This window comes from Rhinopithecus roxellana, chromosome 14 (assembly GCF_007565055.1).
Source record: "Rhinopithecus roxellana isolate Shanxi Qingling chromosome 14, ASM756505v1, whole genome shotgun sequence".
In the NCBI taxonomy this organism is placed as follows: domain Eukaryota; kingdom Metazoa; phylum Chordata; class Mammalia; order Primates; family Cercopithecidae; genus Rhinopithecus; species Rhinopithecus roxellana.
In genome coordinates, this window is record NC_044562.1 from 132,699,721 (window position 1) to 132,723,007 (window position 23,287).

At 39.3% G+C, this 23,287-nt stretch overlaps 1 protein-coding gene across 4 annotated transcripts in view; it reads right to left on the bottom strand.

The window, feature by feature from the left end:
* The window catches only part of WDR33 (WD repeat domain 33), a 111,890-nt gene that overhangs the window by 55,397 nt on the left and 33,206 nt on the right, over window positions 1-23,287 (bottom strand). For all 4 annotated transcript variants that reach the window (XM_010363435.2, XM_030916906.1, XM_030916907.1 and 1 more), the window contains exons 2-7: window positions 15,782-16,008; window positions 13,915-13,983; window positions 13,166-13,270; window positions 10,149-10,244; window positions 9,805-9,956; window positions 8,030-8,127 (exon numbers count right to left, since the gene is read on the bottom strand). In XM_010363435.2, the coding sequence (XP_010361737.1) occupies window positions 8,030-8,127; window positions 9,805-9,956; window positions 10,149-10,244; window positions 13,166-13,270; window positions 13,915-13,983; window positions 15,782-15,985 (724 nt within the window). In that variant the 5' untranslated portion in view covers window positions 15,986-16,008. The remainder of the gene's footprint in view (window positions 1-8,029; window positions 8,128-9,804; window positions 9,957-10,148; window positions 10,245-13,165; window positions 13,271-13,914; window positions 13,984-15,781; window positions 16,009-23,287) is intronic.

Consider the following 23,287-nt stretch of genomic DNA (forward strand, 5'->3'; position numbering starts at 1 on the left):
CCTATAGTCCCAGCTACTCGGGAGGCTGAGGCAGGAGAATGGCGTGAACCCGGGAGGCGGAGCTTGCAGTGAGCTGAGATCTGGCCAGTGCACTCCAGCTTGGGTGACAGAGCGAGACTCCGTCTCAAAAAAAAAAAAAAAAAAAAGAGAGAGAGCTCTACTAAACATCAAAATACATTCAAAGGCAAAAAACAGAGGCCTTGGCAGATTGGCTGTGAAGCTTTTAATGTGCATTTGGAGAAATTAGGGTTATTTTATGAAACAACCTGTAAAAAAGAATTAACTGACGCAGAAACTACCATTTCTTCCTTTAAATAGAAATCCTCACTGTGGTCTCTTTACAACTTAAGAGATCATAGCACTATAGGTGCTTCTCAGAAATTGCTGAGATACAGTTTTCTGGTACATCACAAAAAGTGGCCAGGCGCAGCAGGTCACACCCGTAATCCCAATACTTGGGGAGGCCAAGACGAGCGGATCACTGGAGGTCAGGAGTTCGAGATCAGCCTGGCCGACATGGTGAAACCCTATCTCCACTAAAAATACAAAAATTAGCTGGGTGCAGTGGTGCATGCCTGTAGTCCCAGCTACTCAGGAGGCTGAGACACGAGAATTGCTTGAACCCAGGAGGCAGAAGTTGCAATGAGCTGAGATCATACCACTGCACTCCAGCCTGGGTGACAGAGCAAGACTCCAACTCAAAAAAACAAAAGTAATTAAAGGGGGAAAAAATTACTATGAAAAAAAAAACAAAAAAAAAACCCCAAAAAACCAAACCCAGTATTTGTTCTGATACTTCCCTCATTGACAAAACTTACTATGTATACCATATTTTAATCATATACTTTGTTAAAGAATCTACTTACCAAAAATGAAAAAGCCAAGACATATTACACATCTATCTAATTGTATGAGTCTTCCCAAAGCTCAGAATTTTAACTTTCAAAGCTATCAAAGACCTGATAAGCTGAGATTTATAAAAAGAACAGGGTAACTAATTCATCAGAACAAAAATTTAAACCTCACTCAAAATGAACTGAAGCACACCACTATAGAATAGACAACTACAGAATAAAATTTATATATTTAATAGATGTAAAGACATAAAGGCTCTTTCTGAAAACTGCCTGCCTAAATTATTAATCATAGGGATTTGTCACTGTTAAAAAATCTGAATCTCTTGCCAGACATGGTGGCTTATGCCTGTAATCCCAGCACTTTGGGAGGCTGAGGCCAGCGGATCACCTGAGATCAAGAGACCAGCCTGTCCAACATGGTGAAAAAGCCCATCTCTACCAAAAAATGAAAAAATTAGCCAGGTGTGGTGGTGCACGCCTGTAGTCCCAGCTACCGGGGAAGCTGAGGTGGGAGAATTACTTGAACCTGGAAGGCAGAGGTTGCAGCGAGCCAACATTGCGCCACTGCACTCCAGCCTGGGTGAAAGACTAAGACCCTGTCTCCAAAAAAAAAATCGAATCTTCATATACAAATGAGTGCCTGGGAGTGGCTCTTGACTCTTTTTTTTTTTTTTTTTGAGACGGAGTCTCGCTCTGTCGCCCATGCTGGAGTGCAGGCTCCGCCTCCCGGGTTTACGCCATTCTCCTGCCTCAGCCTCCCGAGTAGCTGGGACTACAGGCGCCCGCCACCTCGCCCGGCTAGTTTTTTGTATTTTTTAGTAGAGACGGGGTTTCACCGTGTTAGCCAGGATGGTCTCGATCTCCTGACCTCGTGATCCGCCCATCTCGGCCTCCCAAAGTGCTGGGATTACAGGCTTGAGCCACCGCGCCCGGCCGGCTCTTGACTCTTAATTAAGACACTAAATATGATAGCAGCAGGATGCAACTCTGCACCCCAAGCAAGGTACAAATCTATATTCAGTAAGTTTTGGTCATATTATGTATAATATTTTAAATAAGCATAGTGATTAAAAGAACAAAGCCCATCATAAAAATTTTAAACAGTTCCTGTAAAAACATGAATGCATCATGTAAAATGAATATTTCAGGACCCTACTACACAAACTTTTTAAAATAATGTGCTTTAGATGTTAAATATGAAGTCTTTATCTCTCAATTATTTACATAATAAGACAACCTAACCATGGTCTTGTCTTTCTAGGATAGCAAAGAGCCTTAAAGAAACCCTTCCTCAAAGTAAGAAACTGGATACAGAATACAGGCAGCTGTGTGTAAAATGGGGTTCCAGGTGGTTGTTTGGATGGTTAAATGAGATATGCTTGAAGTGCTTTTAACACTAAAAGCATGCTAAGTCAACGTAAGGAATTATTCTGCTATGAGCTACTTTAAAGGGTTTTTTGTCTTGGGGAAAAACAGAATTCTGGGGAGTGTTCTATAAAACCTTGTAGAAATAAATTAGGTTCATTATCATAAACTAAATGGTTTACCAATTTTAGTTTAGTAATAAAGTTATTTCTCAATAAAAAGCACCCATTTTTTGGAACACTCAAACTTTGTAAACGTGTCTTCACACAGTTCAAAAACACACTGCCAAACAAAAAGATCTTTGTGTAGACAGGGGGTCATCTCATTTAGTATAAACCACAAATGCAATCATGAAGGGGCACACAGAGACTTATCAAAAGTATTAGTAAAAATATTATCTTTCTTAATCTGTGTGGTGAGTACGTGTTAATTTCCATTCCATTAGTATTATATTTGAAAACTAAAAACTCCTGCATTAAGTCTCAATGTAACTGCTTATGTCCATGTTCTATTTAATACACCTTATAACCCATGTGTAGTGTGAATCAATAGCTGTGGTTTAATATTTTTGTTAAATATATCATACATTCACTATAACCTCTACAGTTTTAAAGAACGTTAAAATGAACTTGAGTACCTAGTTTCCTCTACCCACACCCTTCTTCCCTGTACAAATCTTTACTTCACAATTCTGTCAATTACAGCTTAGGAAGGTACTGTTGCTGACATTACTTTTGAAACATAAAAGAGGCAGTTTGACACAGTAGTTAAGAGCATGAATACTGGAGCCAAACAGGCTTCAAATCCTAGCCTCAACTCTTATAAACTATATGACCTTTGACAGGTTTATTTAACTTTTTGGTGCCTTGGTTTACTCATTTGTAAAATGGGAAACAATCAGTACTGCTCTCATAGGGCTACTGGGAAGATCAAATAAAGTACTTACAATATGCCTGATACACAGTAAGTATAATGTGTCAGCTGTTATTATTGTTAAAATCCAGAGGGTAAAACAAAATTAAAGCATGCTGAAACTTGTTAACCGATTCTCTTTACGAGGATAGTGGGGAGAAGGGAGGCTGTGGGAGAAAATTAAAAATAAAAGAACATAATGCCTCTCAGTAAAATGTATTTCCATACTCTTACCGATTTCGTATTTTCAACCTGCCAGTGGTTAAGTGATCTGCTTCCATATGTCCATAAGACTATACTTCTAGAACTCACACGGCTCTCCTCCCATATTATCAAATGTCTTTAGCAATTGTGAAAATATCTCACCCTCCCTATTAAACATGAGGATAGGGGTTATACCTTATAAAACAGTCTCCTAGGTAACTTGCATATAGGATACTCATTGTTTTTATTAAATAGATTTTAATGGTACTATTTCAGTCGGAGTCAAATGTGCAAACATAACCTATAGGCTCATTTAGTCTCACATATTTCTGGTGTGTGCAATGTTACTTGGGACAATAAGCTTGGGAAGCTGGGGGAAATTTTTTTTTTAGATTTTAATAACAACTTTAAAATGTTATTTTAATCCCAGTCTATAAATTGCCATAATACTAGAAAAAAAGGAGAAATGGAACTATGGTGACTTAGACATCCTTTGTAATGGTGGACATATACATTGTGCTTCTCAATGCAGCAGTATATTCTATTTCATAAATGTCTGTTTTTTCAACTTACGTACCAACCAAGGACTTTTGTATAACGAATCCGCCGTCAACAGATTTATGCTTATTTTACACCTTAGAAAATACTGATTACTTTTCTCTTCTGTAACTTCGTCATTTTCTAAGCATAAGAATAACCTCAGAAATACTATTATAAAAAGCAACTACAGGCCAGGTACGGTGGCTCACGCCTGTAATACCAGCACTTTGGGAGGCTGAGGAGCACGAAATATGTGAGGTCAGGAGCTCAAGACCAGCCTGGCCAACATGGTGAAACCCTGTCTCTACTAAAAATAGAAAACTTAGCCGGGCATGGTGACACGTGCCTATAATTCCAGCTACTCAGGAGGCTGAGGCAGGAGAATCACTTGAATCCAAGAGGCGGAAGTTGCAGTGAGCCAAGATCACACTACTGCACTCCAGCCTGGGCAACAGAGCGAGACTTGGTCTCAAACGTATTTTTAAAATACTAAGAAAATAAAAATAAAAAGCAACTATAAATTCTGCATTCAAAAGTACAAGTCCAGTGTGGTGGCTCACACTATAATCCTAGCACTTTGGGAGGCCGAGGCAAGAGGATCCCTTGAGCCCAGGAGTTTGAGACCAGCTTGGACAACACAGGGAGAGCCTGTCTCTATTTTTTTAAAAAATTAAAAATTAAATAGTATCATGACTTCTGTTATGCACAGGCACACTGTATGCTTAAAGCTAAAAAACTCAGTCAAGAAGACCCTACAGCTGTCTTTCAATACTTAATGGCTTGCCATGTGAATTAAGTGCAGACTTAATTTTTGGTATTCCCGTAGGCAAGACAAGTTGTAAGGAAGCAGATTTCTGATATAAGGAAAGAACTCCCTGAAAATTAGACCTGTCTAAAATTTAAAAAGGAATTCATGTGAAGTAGGGAATACTACATCACTGAGAATGTTTGCCAGTAGACTAGCTTTTAGGAATGCTGTAGAAAAGTATTTGATGGAGTTTGACTATATGATCACAAACTCCCCTTAAACAGAATTATTCTTGGATTTTCTGAATACTTAAGTCCAAAAGTAATGGCTTGATACACAACACTAATGCAAAGGAGTATGCTTATCTACCTGATGCCATAGAGTCTATGTGCATTATATGAACATCATCCTTAACAAAAGGGCAACTGGTATTTCAGAGGTTAGAATATCCTGTCCCTATTTGTTTGACTTTGTGATCCAATTTTCTCTGAGTAGAGCTAAATAAGTTCACTTCACATTTTATTTAAAGAACTTCTCATCATCCCTTGAAACAACTGCCAATCCACCATTCCTTTCACCCCACAACTCACTAACGGGAGAATGGGAAGCTCTTAGATGCATAAAATTTGGAAAAGTGAGAAATGACAGAAAATGGACAACTGGAGTCTAATAACTCTTCTCCTACACCAGACTTGCTATCAGAATTACTGGTTGGGTGGTATAATCAATTCAATATATTCATATCTGCCTCATATACTGAAGTATCTTGGGGTACTAAAAATATTGTTACTGTAAAGCAAGTAGAATATTTTTTAAAAAGAATCAAAAGGTATTAAAAAGCTAGAATGTAAACCCTAAAAGTACATGAAGGCTCATTATACCTTTGTGCATGTTTGAAATTTCCATAGTAAAAACCTAAAATAAAGAGCCCTCAAACAAAAATCTCAACCCTCATTTATGATTCAGCATCTACTTAACTTCATCTAAATTTACCTGGACTTACCTGAAAATATTTAAACTCCTCGTTAATATCCCTTGCACACTCTAAATTTCAGAGGAAAGTTCTTAATAAAACACTTTCAACACCAAAATTGAATAATGCTTCACTGGACCATGGGACTGAAAAATGTAATCACATAGATTTCCTTCTTTTTAAAATCCAAGCTGCAAAGTGGTTTTAGATCAGACTTCAGTTAGTATAGTCCACTGTAAAATTAGTTGTTTTAATACTGTAGAATTACTTTTTTTTTTTTTTTTTGAGATGGAGTCTCTCTCAGTTGCCCAGGCTAGAGTGCAGTGGCACAAGCTCTGCTCACTGCAAGCTCCACCTCCTGGGTTCATGCCATTCTCCTGCCTCAGCTTCCCGAGTAGCTGGGACTACAGGCACCCCCTACGACACCCAGCTAATTTTTTGTATTTTTAGTAGAGATGGGGTTTCACAGTGTTAGCCAGGATGGTCTCAATCTCCTGACCTCATGATCCGCCCGCCTCGGCCTCCCAAAGTGCTGGGATTACAGGCGTGAGCCACCGCACCCAGCTACCCTAGAGTTACTTTTTTTTTTTTTTTTTTTGAGAGGGAGTCTCGCTCTGTTGCCCAGGCTGGAGTGCAGTGGCCGGATCTCAGCTCACTGCAAGCTCTGCCTCCCGGGTTTATGCCATTCTCCTGCCTCAGCCTCCCGAGTAGCTGGGACTACTGGCGCCCGCCACCTCGCCCTGCTAGTTTTTTGTATTTTTTAGTAGAGACGGGGTTTCACCATGTTAGCCAGGATGGTCTCGATCTCCTGACCTCGTGATCTGCCCGTCTCAGCCTCCCAAAGTGCTGGGATTACAGGCTTGAGCCACCGCGCCCGGCCAGAGTTACTTTTAATAAATAAAATCATTTCATTTTCTCTAAGTTTCCAGGAATTTAAAAACTTAGAAAATGTTTAAATTGTTTCTGCTTAACAGCTAAGACTAATAGTGAGGAAAGATTCAACATGAGTGTGGCATTAGGCTGGGAGTCAAATGATAAGATTCTAGTCCTGGCTCTGAACCTATTTTGCTTTGAACATGTCACTTACACCCTTGGGATCATGGAGTTCATCCATAAAATAACTCAGACATGATCATCTCAAAGTCTCTGTCTCATTCTGAAGTTATACAATATTATGACCTTTATAGTGAGTAAACTCCCTCAATGTGACAGGTTCTCTATCCTTATGAAAGCTACATCATACAGTACTGTGGATAAACCCTAACAAAATGTGCAAAGTCAGGAGTGTTTAAGCAAATGTGATGGAAGATACTGGCTTGAAATATGGGCTGAAATACAGGTTAAAGTATCTCAAGAGTCTTTCCTGTCTGCAAAGCATCAATATTATATGCTACAGCTAAAGCTCTGAAAACCTGTGAGAAACTTAACGATTCAACCGAGGCAACTATCTCTGCTGACTCTTGAACATAAGAGAAAAGCTCTGAATAATAATTTGACACCCAACACCTGTAGCACCCATCCTCCCACCCTGTATTTATGTGTCAGAGAAAGACAGTATTTTTGTGGCATCCTGGAATCAAGGGTATGGAGTAGAAGGTACTGTTTATTAAACAGTGCATTCAACAGGTTCATACTAAGCGCTTGAGAAAACTACCTTCCTACTTAATAAACTAACAGGATCCAGTTAGAAGTGTCTTTGTTGTGATGTTTGTATTGCATATATCCAACAAATTCCTTAACTCTACCACCACTGAATTCACGTAACTCACATAGATGTACTGTTAATATTTCAACAGTCCCACTTTATAGAGTCCAATATTCTAATGCAAAATCTAAAATAATCGAAGTGAGAATATGGACTTCAGTTATAGAATGAAGTAATACACAGAGGTTTATTAATTAGAAAATCAACAAAAGTAAACAAGCAATGCCACCCGAACTTAGTAACACGCAGGCCATGTAGTACAAATGTGGTGTACTGAAAAACCAACCGCTTTCAGAAATAGTAACACTAAGAAGTGTAGCTTGGATCCCTCTATCTTGTTGGTTAATTCATGTTGTAAAAGGACTGGCAGGGGAATGACAGCTATCTAAATCAAACCACAGTGTCAATATGCTGGGAACAAGTACCCTGGCTACAAGAAAGGAAAAGGAATACGGCCCTAAAAGATGCACACAGATAAGCAAGTAAGGGGGGAGCGTTCTTGTATTTAATTTATAGCTGAAAAATTCAAAGATAACACTGGTAGTAAAAACCTACAAAATGACTGTGAATCAGAGAAAGTGTTGGTTTTTTTGAAGAGCCTGAGACGGTGTGTATATGTAAGAAAACTGAATGGAGATGTAAGCCAGTATTGTGGTTTTGTGATGATTTAGCCACAAATGTCTTCCCTATTTAAATATTCCAATCAGTACTGTTAGTACACGTACCTCGGAGAATTCTTTCCTCATGGCAACGAAGAAAGTCCCAGATTCTAACAGTGCCGTCGTCAGAGCATGTAGCAAATTTATTATCCGTGGGTGAGAAACTGTTACATGAAGACACACAGCAGGGGAAAGAAGTCAGCATTTAACAGATAATCTGTGTTTCTCAGACAGGGAAAAATAAAAACACTGTGCTGAATTATAAACAGGAGAGGGAAGAATCCAGTGAAGAAGCCCTTAAAGCGAATGTCGTCAGCTAACATAGGCATCTCATCAAAAGAAGTCTTCAACAGAGCAGTTGTTTGAGTTTTCAATCATCAGTATTCTGAGAACGTCAAGTGTGTATTATTAGTGCTAATGCTATCCATGTTCCTTCTCTATTTTCTATCATACCAGGAAATCACATGAAGCTGCCTTAAGTGGTGAAACTAAATGGATTCTATTTTTGCAGTATTCCCATAGTCTTTTAAATTGCACACGAATACTGCTCCCAAAATTATCATCAGCTTCTGCCTCAGACACTTCATGAAATGATAAGCTGAAACAATGTGGGCTGTCTATTAAAAGAATGATTGCTAAACATCCCTACATATGATGTTTCTCATCCATTCCAAAGGTCTGTAGAAAATTTTCACATCTTCCTGGCAAGCTATTCCATGAATGTTGCACCTTTTGAGTAAAACTTTAAAATAAGGACATTCGGACTTGTGTTTCAAGCCAAAGAATCTGCTGCAAGAAGGATTCAGTTTTTCCCGGTAGTGAAAGATCATTCAAGTTTCTCAAATAACTCTAAAAACTCCCTTGAACTTTGGAATCCTATGGCTAAGAAAGGACTAGCTGTGTAAACTCAATGTATGGGCAAGACACTAAGGCAAAATCTACAAAGCAGAAGCATGTTCATCCAACAATTTGTTAAGATTCTGAAAGGATAAGCAAATGACTACAGTGGATGATGTTTCTATAAAGATGTCAACCTCCCCCACACATGGGTGGCACAACCTTAAAGAATGCTGCTTAGCTTTATTCTGAGGCTGCAGCAATTCTTCAGGCTTGTATTTGGAACTTTTCCCCCCAGGTTTACTATACATACCTCACTGATGTGTAAAAATATACAACTCACTGAAAATATTTTAAACTCCACTTATTGTATACATTTGCATAAGTGATGTTATCAACAGTGAATCAGAAGAAAAGTCCTAGAGTCTTCTTGACAATGATCTGCTTACAGCTGCAAAGCTTGAAGAACCCATTCATTACTCCATTAATGTTTGCCACATCCAGTTATCTGTGAGGGTTTTAGTCCTATACTTTCCTTTGGAAGTCGTGGCATAACCAAGCCAACCAGGTCTTCACTTAAGCCTTTTTCCACTTTGTGTGAATTCTGAAGTTGTTTTCTGCAGGCTTTAGATTTTATTCAGTTGCATAATTAAAGACTGAATTCTTTATTTGGAATGAAATATTCTTGTCTTACACAGTAGATAATAAAAAGGAATAACGTATACACATTATTAATCATAAATGAAAAGAGAAAACCAGTGCAAAATGCGGCAGACAGTACATCTCTAACATATTGCAAAGGCTGATACCGGGACAACACTACTTGAGAAAGGTGCCAGCAAAATGGTGAATGTGTGAAAACAAAGAAAAATATTGTGTTTATAGGGTGCAGAAAATTTCCCAGAATCTGACAGAGCCCATGCATCTCTGCACCCAGAATACACTTAGAGAATAATTTAACCATGACAATAGGGACTACAGAAAATGGTATATTGTGTATAAACCTGGCCTCTCTAATCGCCTCCTTATGTGCCTGGAACATCTTGACGTTGTTCATGTTCGACTGCCAATATTTCACATATCCTCCGTGGTCTGCTGTCAACATCCACATGTCATTATGTGACCACGTCATGGCCCTCACTGGGCTGTCGTGAGCCTGTGAAAACAGAAAACATTAATTAGTAAGGTGCTGCTTCAAAGAATATATGACTAAAGGCTTACAAGAGCATATACTGACTCGAGGCAATAATTTGTCCAATTCTAAGTTTAACAATGCCAATGAAGTGACTATATCTCAAGTTCTTTATAGTACCATAGGATGATACCACCATCTGGTGATTACTATTACCTGTAATATTGTTTCAAAATTGAAAGTGAGTCCATTCCACAAGGTAAACTCCCCACTAGAAGCTCCAGTGACCAAGCGTCTTCCTTCTGGAGTCCACTAAGAGAGAAAAAAAGACAGGTTATACAAGGGCACACATCCTCCAACTTCACTAATTTTGACATTTTAAAGGTATTTATAAAACACGAATAACTGACATTAAATAAATGAAACTGACTTTTGCTTAAATGTAACTCAACTTTATCAGAAGTACTTTGTCAGAAAACAACACAGAGCAAGGAAAGCTCTAGTCCCTTGGCTTATTAGCTGAATTAAAGATACTAAGTACATTATGAGTATACGCACCTACTCACTAAATTACACGCACCTATGCATGCTAAAGACCATTTCAAAACAGAACATGCGAAGACCTCATTTCCCTAGGCTATATGATAGACTAACATAAATAAGGTCACCAGAACAACTCAAAGACTGGATAAAGGATTTGGTGCTTACAAGTATGAGAGGACAAATTCAGAAAGAAAAGTTACCAGTGTTTAATTAAAATAACAAGACAGGCCGGGCGCAGTGCCTCAAGCCTGTAATCCCAGCACTTTGGGAGGCCGAGACAGGCGGATCACGAGGTCAGGAGATCGAGACCATCCTGGCTAATCTGGTGAAACCCAGTCTCTACTAAAAACTCCAAAGAACTAGCCGGGCGAGGTAGTGGGCCCCTGTAGTCTCAGCTACTCGGGAGGCTGAGGCAGGAGAATGGCATAAACCCGGAAGGCGGAGCTTGTAGTGAGCTGAGATCCAGCCACTGCACTCCAGCCTGGGCGACAGAGCGAGACTCTGTCTCAAAAATAAATAAATAAATAAATAAATAAATAATAAATAAAAATAACAAGATAATAATAAGTGCCAATTTAAGGACACTGAGGCTATCAAACTCTTCCCGCAGCTAAATATATTTTTAAAAAAAAAAACTGTAAGCTCTCCTCCGTTCAAAGTACCAAGCAGTGATAACTCCTAGGCTGATCTACTCTCAAAAAAAACCATAATAGTGCCATGACTAATTAACACTACACCAACATTTTTAATTTTTTATTGATACACAATAGATGTACGTATTTTCAGGGAATGACAATGCCAATTTTTTTTGTACTTTTAAGTGCACCTTTTCTCCTTTTAAATTAAAGCCCTTTATTACTTTTTGCACTTAAAGCCCTTTAAATATTTTTACATCAGTATTTTAATGTCACAATTTGCATACTAAAGGAAATCTGTAGCATGTGATGGCTAATTTGAAACATTCAAATTTTTTGTTTTTACTTTTTATTTTCAAGTTTCTATGATGGATCACATCCTCATTTTCCTTCAATGATGTAAACATACAAAATGTCAATATAACAATCCTATTTTCCAAAAACTCTCACAAAGTTGAAAAATACAAATACATATGTGCTTATAGAACAGTAAGATAGGATATATAAATGAAGGTTATTTCTTAAATTACACAAATATATGTGACAATTTGGCTTTTTATTGCTTACCTGTAAGTCACAGTTTTGATTATCAGATTAAAAGCCTCGTCCCTTTCTAGTTTCCATTATCTGGTATGGATCCTAACCCAGTCAATACTACAGACAACCAAACTGTAGACACACAGCCCACAGTCTTTATACCTTAACATCTTTTGATTTTGATTGCGCCTCTACTATGTGCAAATTCTTCCTAAAACCTTATAGTGTAATCCCCAAATGAGAACATTTACCCACCTTATAAGATATGGCGTGCTCGGATTTTATTCTTTTCAAAAAGGTTTTCCATGTTATGCTAAGAGGATATTAAAATCAGCTGCACATCATATCCCTTTGACCAAATTCCCTGATTAAAAAAAAAATTATACTATACACTGGTTGCTTCTACTCACATAACAATGTTTCTTTTTTTTTTGAAATGGAGTTTCACTCTTGTCACCCAGGCTGGAGTGCAGTGGCGCAATTTAGGCTCACTGCAACCTCCACCTCCCGGGTTCAGGTGATTCCCCTGTCTCAGCCTCCTCTCTCAGCTGGGAATACAGGCACATGCCACCACGCCTGGCTAATTTTTGTATTTTTAGTAAAGACAGGGTTTCATCATATCGGTCAGGCTGGTCTCAAACTCCCGACCTCAGGTGATCCACCTACCTCAGCCTCTCAAAGTGCTGGGATTACAGGCATGAGGGATGTGTCTACTGCCTAAGGCCTCTTAGGCAAATACTAGGTGTAAGACTAAATGCAGCTATTTCTATGGAGTTCAGACTGACATCTCTCTCCCAGGACCTTTTGGTTCTCCCTGTTGTCTATCATACTCCTCTGATATCAGAAGATCTGCTTATTTTCCTCATCTGCCACAATCATCTTTTCTCGGTCTCACTTTTTTTCAACTGTTATTTGCTCAACTTAAGATTGTTAACCATTCTACACCTCTGGATACTGTTAACCAACAAGTGCATTAGCTAGGAAATGGAATAATCGAAACACAAAGAAGAAAATGATTACATTATCATCTATGAAAATCAGGGTTACAACTAAAAATTATATTTTTAAAATTTCAGTTTAAATGTATTAAGTGCCTAGTAGGTACCTTCACAGAGCTAAAAATTACGGTACACCCTAGTTCTTCGGCTCTCAGATGTTTTCCTGCCTAGTAACTCCTAAGTATTCTTCATTTACCTTGGGATGCTGCTGTTCTAAATAATAACAAAAGCATTCCTATTCAAAGGCAACTCTGAGACCTGCTACAACATGTATCCATCTATGGAGAGAATTCTACAGAAACTGCCACATGAAGAAAAACAATCCAAAAAGTGATATCTCACTCAATGGTGATAAAGTAGATAAACAACTGGATATTCCAAAATAAAATTACTAGCAATAAACCAATTATAAGCCCAGATATACTTTTAAAATAATGTTTAATTTTCTTTGCCCTGTCAAATACATTTGCTATGTAACTCTGGATTAATTTTCCCCCAAAATATCCAACAGATTACTTACCCTAACAACAAATACCGGACACTTTACTTTATTTGTTGATGTCCGAACAAATTTTGTTGTTACTGCATTCATAGGATTATTCAACATTCCTATAGGTGGGACCAGCTACAAAAAAAGAAAATTGGGTTCTTAGAGCTCCTGATTACATACAAGGCAGAAACCAGAAACATGGCAAGGTAATTATTTCAACATTTAAAGACAAATTTGGGACCATATAAAACTTTCCCATAAAAACTATTATAAAGAATTATTACAATTAGCTTACTAATTAAGTGAAGAAAAGTGAGATACAGGAAAGTTAAATACCCATTATTACTAAACAAACAAGAAAATCAAGTACCAGTACTAACCCAGTACAAGTTGGTACAAGTACTAACCCAGTTAGTACTTAAAGTCAACACAATTAAACATGTTCACATAAAGCTTATTATAAGTTCAAGTTTAAGTTTTAAGAAATTTAAAATTAATTTTCCAATTACAAGACTTTAGATTACTCAGCTTCTTTTTGGACATTGCTTTAAGCCCCAAATCAAAAATTCACCCATCATTAGATCAAAAGGAAAATCTAAACTGAGACAAAAACATAATGCATGGTTTACACAGATGTGTTATATTATCCCTTTGGGAATATTTTAATTATAAAAATGTAAAGAGAAAAGACCATTCTGGACTTGAAGTCATGTAGTTAAAGCTAAAATATTCAAGCAAGGAAGTGTGTATTAAGCTAGTATGACACATCATATACTTACATCATTGTAATAACCTGCATCAGGCTGAATTGCCCGCATATCTCTCTGATCTCTTTGCCATATTCTGTTCTGTTAAATAAATAAATAGATCAATTAATGACTATATAGTCTAATTATACTCAATTTGAAATTAATAAAACATAAGCCATATTAAAAATGGATAAACAGAATTTTAAAATATTATTTTCTAATTATACTCAATCTGAAATTACCAAAACATAAGCTATATTAAAAATGGATAAACAGAATTTAAAAATACTATTTTCTAAAATAGTGGGTGCCTTAGAGAGCTTTCCCTTCTGATCCTACTAACACTGCTTAGAACTTCCCTCCTCGTGGTGCCTCACGCCTGTAATCCTAGCACTTTGGGAGGCCGAGGCAGGCAGATCACTTGAGGTTAGGAGTTCAAGACCAGCCTGGCCAACATGGTGAAATCCTGTCTCTACTAAAAATACAAGCCAGAAACTACTTGAACCAGGGAGGCCGAGGCTGCAGTGGGCTGAGACGGTGCCACTGCACTCCAGCCTGGGCAACAGAGCGAGATTCCATCTCAAAAAAACAAAAAAAACTTCCCTCCTCACTTTATCATATTGGCCCCTACCCACTCATCCAAGATACTGTCAGCTCCAACACAGTCTCCCTGATGCTACCTTAAGAAAAGGAAACAGCAGAGAGGGTAAACAGACATCCCCAATTCCTTCAAAGCCCTAAGCACAAAACAATTCCTCATATCTTGCCCTTGGTCTTCTTAATTCCTCTCAAATTCTCTCCTAGCCTACTTCCCCAATTGAAATTCCCAGAAAAATCAAAATCTGTCTTTATCTCTGAATCTCTTTCTCCAGTATGCCTGCAACATACTAATTAGGCCCAATATGCAAATAAGTCTTTACCACAGGTCTAAAGTAATGAAAAACAGACAGATTTTCATAGGAAGCCAAACCTAAGACCAATGAACCTAATGGGGTAATATTAGTAATAATGCTAATTCCTACCTTAACCCAAGTAAATTTAAATAACTCTAACGGGAAACTGTAGGTAGACCCCTGCCTTGACTTTACTATCTGAGTTGCTTTTACCCTGTAGGACTGCAGTAGGCGTTCAGTCCTCAAGAACGTAAAGCCCTTTCCCTGCCTCTAAGTACCACCTAACACCAGGGCTTGGAAGTGGGAGAATCCATGTTCTCCAAGCCATTGTCTCACAAAAATATTCCTATGTTGGTAGTCTTTTATTATTTCATATACACTGCAGATTTAACAAGTGTTTTAAGATTGGCCTAGCGATTAAAATACTCCCTTCTAATTTGTGAACTTTTAGAGCAAATCCTGTTTCTAAAATGGGGTCTAACTTTAATAATTTTTTAGAAGATGATACAGGCACAGAATTTTAGAAAGTGCTGGTGGTTTGAGGTTCTTCCTAAATGAGCCAATTTGAAATTCCACCTTGTCCCACTAATTCAACTAACACAGGTATACATAACTTACTACACTACACCTAGAAAATCATCTTCTTTTAAATAACCAGGACAGGCACAGTGGCTCACGCCTGTAAACCCAGCACTTTGGGAGGCTGAGGTGGGTGGATCACCTGAGGTTAGAAGTTCAAGACCAGCCCGGCCAACATAGTTGAAATTCTGTTTCTACTAAAAGTACAAAAATTAGCCAGGCATGGTGGCAGGTGCCTAGAATCCCAGCTACTTGGGAAGCTGAGGCAGGAGAATCACTTGAACCTGGGAGGCAGAGGTTGCAGTGAGACAAAACCGCACCATTGCACTCTGGCCTGAACAACAAGAAACTCCATCTCAAAAAAATTAAATGAAACAAATAAATAACCAAAGTTTGGTCATCTGAAGCAAATTAATTAGGCTTACCTCCAAATACTTAATTACAGATGGATTGTAGTCTATGGTTTTTCGGTTTACAGCTTTTCTCATTCGTTTTCCATCAAAAGTAAGCTGTTGCATTGCTTGCTGTTGTGCAAAATCAGGTCGCTTATAAAACAGCTGTCGAGGTGCCTGGTGCTGGAACCTTGGCATATGGAAAAAACGAGGAGGAGAACCAATTTCTGTAGCCATGGTGATGTTTTCCTTCTAGGATACTAGGATAAGGAAAAAGTACTTTCACTTCAAATATCAGCACTGCAACAATGCCTGAAAACATTTTTAAATTAACACTTTTTACACTTCTTTTCCCTTATCTAACATGCATCATTTCCAGTTACACAATGAACTACAGTCATGAACATACAGCTACTCGGGAGGCTGAGGCAAGAGAATGGCATAAACCCGGGAGGCGGAGCTTGCAGTGAGCTGAGATCCAGCCACTGCACTCCAGCCTGGGCGACACAGCGAGACCCCGTCTCAAAAAAAAAAAAAAAAAAAAAAATTAGCTGGCGCGTGGTGGTGGGCTCCTGTAATCCCAGCTACTCGGGAGGCTGAGGCAGGAGAATCATGTGAACCCAGGAGGGAGAGGTTGCAGTGAGCCAAAATCACATCACTGCACTCCAACCTGGGCGACAGGGCAAGACTCTGTCTTAAAAAAAAAAAAGAAAGAAAAAGAAAAAAAAATTCACTTAGAAGTTTGATGATAAAACTAATTACTTTTATGTTTATTGTTAAGACTCCATTTTATACAAGTCATTAAAAGCTCTTTAAAATTTGACTTATGTTCTTTTAAATTTCCTAGGAATAATGTAGAAAGAGGAATAAACTACCTTATTTCATATCTATAATGAACAAAGAAAGTACGTATGCCCAAATTTCAGGAGCAAAATACCACAAAAACTTATTTCTCAGTATGTATTATTTACATATTTACAAAGGTAACCTCAAGTTTATATCTGAAGAGAAAAATGTTAAGACCTTATAGTTTTTCAACTTCAACGTTCTACATTTAAACTTACATGCCAATAATACAAATATGCATGATTTTAAAATAAATTTTAAGCACGTTTTAAAAATCAGGCCAGGCATGGTGGCTCACATCTGTAATCCCAGCACTTTGGGGGGGCCAAGCAGAAGTACTGCACTTGAGGCCAGAAGTTCAACACCAGCCTGTGCACATAGTGAGACTCCATCTCTACAAAAAAAAAAAAATTGTTTTAATTAGCCCAGTGTGCTGGTGCGCACCTGTTGCCCCAGCTACTCGGGGGGCTGAGGTGGGAGGATCACTTGAGCCTGGGAAGTCAGATCTGCAGTGAACCATGATAGCGTCACTGCACTCCAACCTAGGTGACGGAACAAGACCCTGTCTCCAAAAATAAAATAAAATTAAAAACTATTATAAATACAATAAAGGAGAGAAGTTAGAAACATTTCCACAATAGCTTTTGTTTTCAAAAGCAGAAAAGACTGTGGCCACCATTATTTGTCTGTATTCTTTTTTTTTTTTTTTTTGAGATGGAGTCTCACTCTGTCGCCCAGGCTGGAGTGCAGTGGCTCGATCTTGGCTCACTGCAAACTCCGCCTCCTGGGTTCATGCCATTCTCCTGTCTCAGCCTCCCAAGTAGCTGGGAGTACAGGCACCCGCCACCATGCCCGGCTAATTTTTTAGTATTTTTAGTAGAGACAGGGTTTCACTGTGTTAGCCAGGATGGTCTCGATCTCCTGACCTCGTGATCTGCCCACCTCGGCCTCCCAAAGTGCTGCGATTACAGGCGTGAGCCACGGCGCCCGGCCATTTGTCTGTATTCTTAAAACTGCCTTATCTCACTCTCTAGACACTAAACAATGAGGCTGAAAAAAATTTGGATTTCCTTTTGATGAAATAGTCTTGGATTCAGCCTTGTCACATTGGTCCCTCCTAAGACCATTAAATTTGAATAATAATAACAGCAACGAGGAGGAGGGGTGGAGGGAAAAGAAATCCTGACTTTCGCACACCAAAAATAAATAGTGCAATAAAATATGCATTTAACTTGTGTTACTTCCACCACTCTGAAGCAATCCCAGAAGGTCCTTGGCAAACATTAGCTTGAAATAAGATGAAAAATATTCTATGTCTTAGAGCTGTGCGTGAATTAAACGGCAGAAAAGCACTAAGCAGTTGATTCAATAAGGCTGGTGGAAGACTGTTTACTCAGTTATTCCATGAATCCAATTAAGTTTCAGCATCCCAATTTCAATTACCAGCTTCAATTCAGATGTCTGGGCCAGTAATTCTAAAATAAAGCAGTTTTGGAAAGTTTTTTTTTGTTTGTTTTTTGCTTTTTGTTTTTTGAGATGGAGTCTCGCTCTGTCGTCCAGGCTGGAGTGCAGTGGTGTGATCTCGGCTCACTGCAAGCTCCGCCTCCCGGGCTTAAGCAGCCCTCCCACCTCAGCCTCCTGAGTAGCTGGGACCATCAGGCGCATGCCACCATGCCCAGGTAATTTTCTTGTATTTTAGTAGGCTGGTCTTGAACTCCTGAGCCCAAGCAATCCACCTGCTTGGGTCTCCAAAAGTGCTGGGATTACCGGCATGAGCCTGGACCACGTCCAGCCCAAAAGCTTTTTTTTTTTTTTCTTTTTTTTGGAGACAGTCTCACTCTGTTGCCCTGGCTAGAGTGCAGTGGCATGATCTCAGCTCACCACAACCTCTGCCTCCCGGGTTCAAGCAATTTTGCTGCCTCAGTCTCCCGAGTAGGTGGGATTACAGGCATCTGCCACCATGCCTGGCTAATTTTTGTATTTTCATTAAAGACATGGTTTCACCATGTTGGCCAGGATGGTCTCAAACTTCTAGCCTCACGTGATCCACCCGCCTCAGTTTCCCAAAGTGCTGGGATCACAGGCATGAGTCACAGATCCCAGCTCAAAAGCATATTTTAAAATTATGACTTCCAAATCAAATACCTAATTACATTAGAATAAAATTATTCTAACAGTATAGTTTCTATTACTATAAAATGAGAATAGATTTTTTTCACAAGTCAAAAGGGATTTAAATAATATTCAGCTGCAAAAAAGAAATTAAGTTGATATAAATACAACACGAATATAAAAAACATTATGCTGCCAGGCACGGTGGCTCATTTCTGTAGTCCCAGCACTTTGGGAAGCCAAGGCAGGCGGATCACAAGGTCAGGAGATCGAGACCATCCCGGCTAACACGGTGAAACCCTGTCTCTACTAAAAATACTAAAAAATTAGCCAGGCATGGTGGCGGGCACCCGTAGTCTCAGCTACTCGGGAGGCTGAGGCAGGAGAATGGCATGAACCCAGGAGGCGGAGTTTGCAGTGAGCCAAGATCGAGCCACTGCACTCCAGCCTGGGCGACAGAGTGAGACTCCATCTCAAAAAAAAAAAAAAAATGCTAAGCGAAAGAAGTCAGCCACAAAAAGTCACATATTGTGTGATTACATTTATATGAAAAATCCAGAACATGCTAATATACAGAGACAAAAAGCTAAAAGATTAGTGTTTGCCAAGGGCCGGGGAATGAGAGGAATGGAGAATGACTGCTTAACAAAAATAGAATTTCCTTTTGGGATGATGAAAAAAAATGTCTTGCAACCTGACAGAGGTGGTGGCTGCAAAAAAACTGTGAATTTACCAAATCCTACTGAATTATACACTTTAAAATGGTTACAACAGTGAATTCTCTGTTATGTGACTTACCTCAATTAAGGAATAACAGGCTTACCAACTGAAAATTTTTTTTTTTTTTTTCCGAGACAGAGTCTCACTCTATTGCCCAGGCAGGCACTGTAACCTCCGCCTCCCGGGTTCAAGCAATTCTCCTGCCTCCGCCTCCCAAGTAGCTGGGACTATAAGTGCACTCCACCACATCCAGCTAATTTTTGTCGTTTTAGTAGAGCCGGGGTTTTGCCATGTTGATCAGGCTAGACTCAAACTCCTGACCTCAGGTGATCCACCCGCCTCGGACTCCCAAGGTGCTGGGATTACAAATGTGAGCCATCGTGCCTGGCCCACTGCAAAAAAAATTTTAAGGGACAGCAGATGAAACAACAGAAAGTTGATGACTGTTGAAGCTGGGTGGAGCGTATGTGGATACAAAGAGTCAATCAAGAGTCACATCAAGGATATTTATCCTACAAATATGAGGAAAATGACTGAAGTCAAATGCAAAAAAAGTATTGTTACTTACACTCTTTGGAATAACTCATATGTTAAAGCTACAGAAAAATATCAATCCTTCATTTATGACCTCATAGAGGATGGGGAAATAATCTTTCCACTTACAAATTTGTTGAGTAAAACTGGTTCTGAAAAGGGGCTTTTAACTTTTCTTTGAATGGTCAAGTACTGATGGTGTTTCAGAAACAAAGGTCAAGCAAGAAGAAAATGAGAAAAAAAAGAACAATTATATTTGAAACAAACATCCAACCTAAAATAAAACTAAAACAAAAAATCTCTTCACAATACAGTGACCAGGCTGCATCTATACCTTATACACTTCAGCTTCACATCCTGCAAACTATAAAGTTACTTGGCCAAAATCACAACAGTCTCTTGGTGGCTGTTATGGGCTGAAATGTGTCCCCTCAAAAATTCGTAAGTTTAAGTCCTAACCTCCAGTACCTCACAATGTGAGGCTATTTAGATTTAGGGTCCTAATCCAATCTAAATGGTATCCTTTTAAATGAAGATTAGGACACAGACAACACAGAGAGAAGAATGACCATAAGGACAGAGAGAAAAGACAGCCATCTACAAGCCGAGAGGAGAGGTTCTCCAGGAACCAGCCCTGCTTACATCCTGATCTCAGACTTTCAGCCTCCAGAACTGTGAGAAGAAGATACATTTCTACTGTTTAATCCCCCCAGTCTATGGTACTTTGTTATGGCAGCCCAAGCTAAGAGAGGGGCAGTCAAGGCAAAATACCTCCTGACTCTCCTTCAACATAGGTTGCCAAAAACACTCAGCAATCACACCTGTAATCCTAGCATTTTAGGAGGCCGATATAGGTGGATTGTTTGAGCCCAGGAGGTCAAGACCACCCAGTAAGACCCTGTCTCTACAAAAAATACAAAAATTAGCCAGGCCTGGTGGTGCACACCTGTAGTCCCAGCTACTCAGGAGACTGAGATGGCAGCCTGGGAGGTCAAGGCTGCAGTGAACTAATGTTGCACCACTGCACTCCAGCCTGGGTGTCAGTGAGACCCCGTCTCAAAAAAAGAAAAAATATTTGAGCAAAAATGATACAATAGCCTTCTCTGATAGCAGAAAACTTGACATGTGAGACTGAAAAGTTGCTGACCATAACAGAAAGAACCAATCCTCAAAGAAGTCATTACAACTATCCTCTACGCTTTACTTGGGATTATACTCCAAAGATCTAGATTTATGACCAAATGCAGAGAAAGAAGAGCCTTGTCCTTTATAAAAGTAATTAATGAGATTTGTACTCACTGCAGTACTGACTTGAGGTATGCTAACAGAACAACACAATTTAAAGTACTTACTCCCCAAAACATATTCATCTCACATCCAGGGTGGAGAGGGAGGAGAGACAAAGAGTTTGGGAAAGGAGGGTGCAAGAGAGAGGAACTGAGGTAGAGAAGACCAATAATTTGCCTATTGTTACTCAATATATACTAACAATACAACCAAATTGCTAAGGACAAAAATCTATCTGAAACACTGAATTCATCATGCCTTTCTCCTATACACAAACCTTCAATGTTTCAAGCAATCAGCACAGTTTTATCAAGAGCCTACTTTACATATATACACTGCCTCAGGTACAGCACACAAGTATGATTCACTAAATTTCACTCCTAATTTCACAGAACAGTAGTTTTCAGACTTTGCAGTGCTTGGTCCCCTTCTCTAATTTTAGCAAATATAAAGATTCTGAGTACACAAAAGTTTGCATCGCATCCTTTGCCTTAAGCCTTCAACTGCTCAAGAAAATCGGGAAAACCAATTTCTCCATATTTTCTCAACCTGTAAAATTAGTTGCATGCCTCAAAAATATTCTTTTGCATTAAATTTATATCTTTCAACAATGTGGTGACTATACTTTTAAATGGAACACTCAGACTTAGCGTGCCAATGTTTGTACGCACAGTCCATACCAACATTATAATTCTGCTTTTTTTGAGACAGGGTCTTGCTCTGTTGCCCAGGATGGAATACAGAGGCACTACCACAGCTCACTGCAGCTCAAGTGATCCTCCTGTCTTAGCCTCCCAAGTGGGTGGGACTACAGACGTGTGCCACCTGGACTCAGCTAATTTTTTTCATTTTTTGTAGAGACAGATCTCGCTTTGTTGCCCAGGCTGGTCCAGAACTCCTGAGTTCAAGCGATCCTCCCACCTCAGCCTCTCAAAGTGGTGGGATTATAGGCATAAGCCGCTGTGTCTGGCCAATTCTGTTTCTTGTCCCAAATGCTCACAAGATAACTTCTTGTATAATCTTAGTCATGTGATGATACTGAAATTATAGCTGAAGATAAAAGTTAAAAATGAGCCAGGTGTGGTGGCTCATGCTTGTAAACCCAAAACTTTGAGAGGCCAAGGAAGGAGGATCTCTTGAGGCCAGGAGTTCAAGACAAGCCGAGGCAGAAGAGGAAGACCCCCCATCTCTGCAAAAAAAAATTTTTTTAATTATTGGCTGGGTGCGGTGGCTCACACCTGTAATCCCAGCACTTTGGGAGTACGAGGCGGGTGGGATTACCTGAGGTCAGAAGTTCAAGACTGGCCCGGCCAACATGGCAAAACCCCATCTCTACTAAAAATACAAAAATTAGCTGGGCATGATGGCTGGCACCTGTAATCCCAGTTACTCAGGAGGCTGAGGCAGGAGAATCGCTTGACCCCAAGAGGCAGAGACTGCAGTGAGCCAAGATCTGTTGCTCCAGCCTGGACAATAGAACAAGACTCCATCTCAAAAAAAAAAAAAAGAAACAAAAACAAAAAAACTGATGCACCCTGACCACCCGCCAGACAATGAACACACACACACACACACACACACACACACACACACACACATTCTGTTCTCAAGAGTCTGACCGTTTATCAGTACAGAAGAGCTCAAAAAGAACAACGTGAGAAGCTACTACTACGTTGAGATACTACTATGCTGTGTGCCAGGCACTATTACAAGGGATATAGCACAGGAAGCTTATAGCACCAATCAGCCTTAAGAAGCTTAAATTCTGGGTGAAGTGAGGGAGGCAGGGGCAGGGAATGTCGGGGAGAGACCCTTGAGAAAATAAAGTAAACAAAGCTCTCTAATTCACTCGGCATACCAAGGCCAGCATATTTTTTCCCCAAATATAATCCAAAATAATATTTTCACCAACCAAATATTTCTGACTACCATTCAAATTATTTTACTAAAATAGATCTCCAACTAAAACACATAGGAAAATGACCTAGCTAGCACTCAACTAATTCCTCAGCTTCAATACAAAATGAATTTACTGAATGC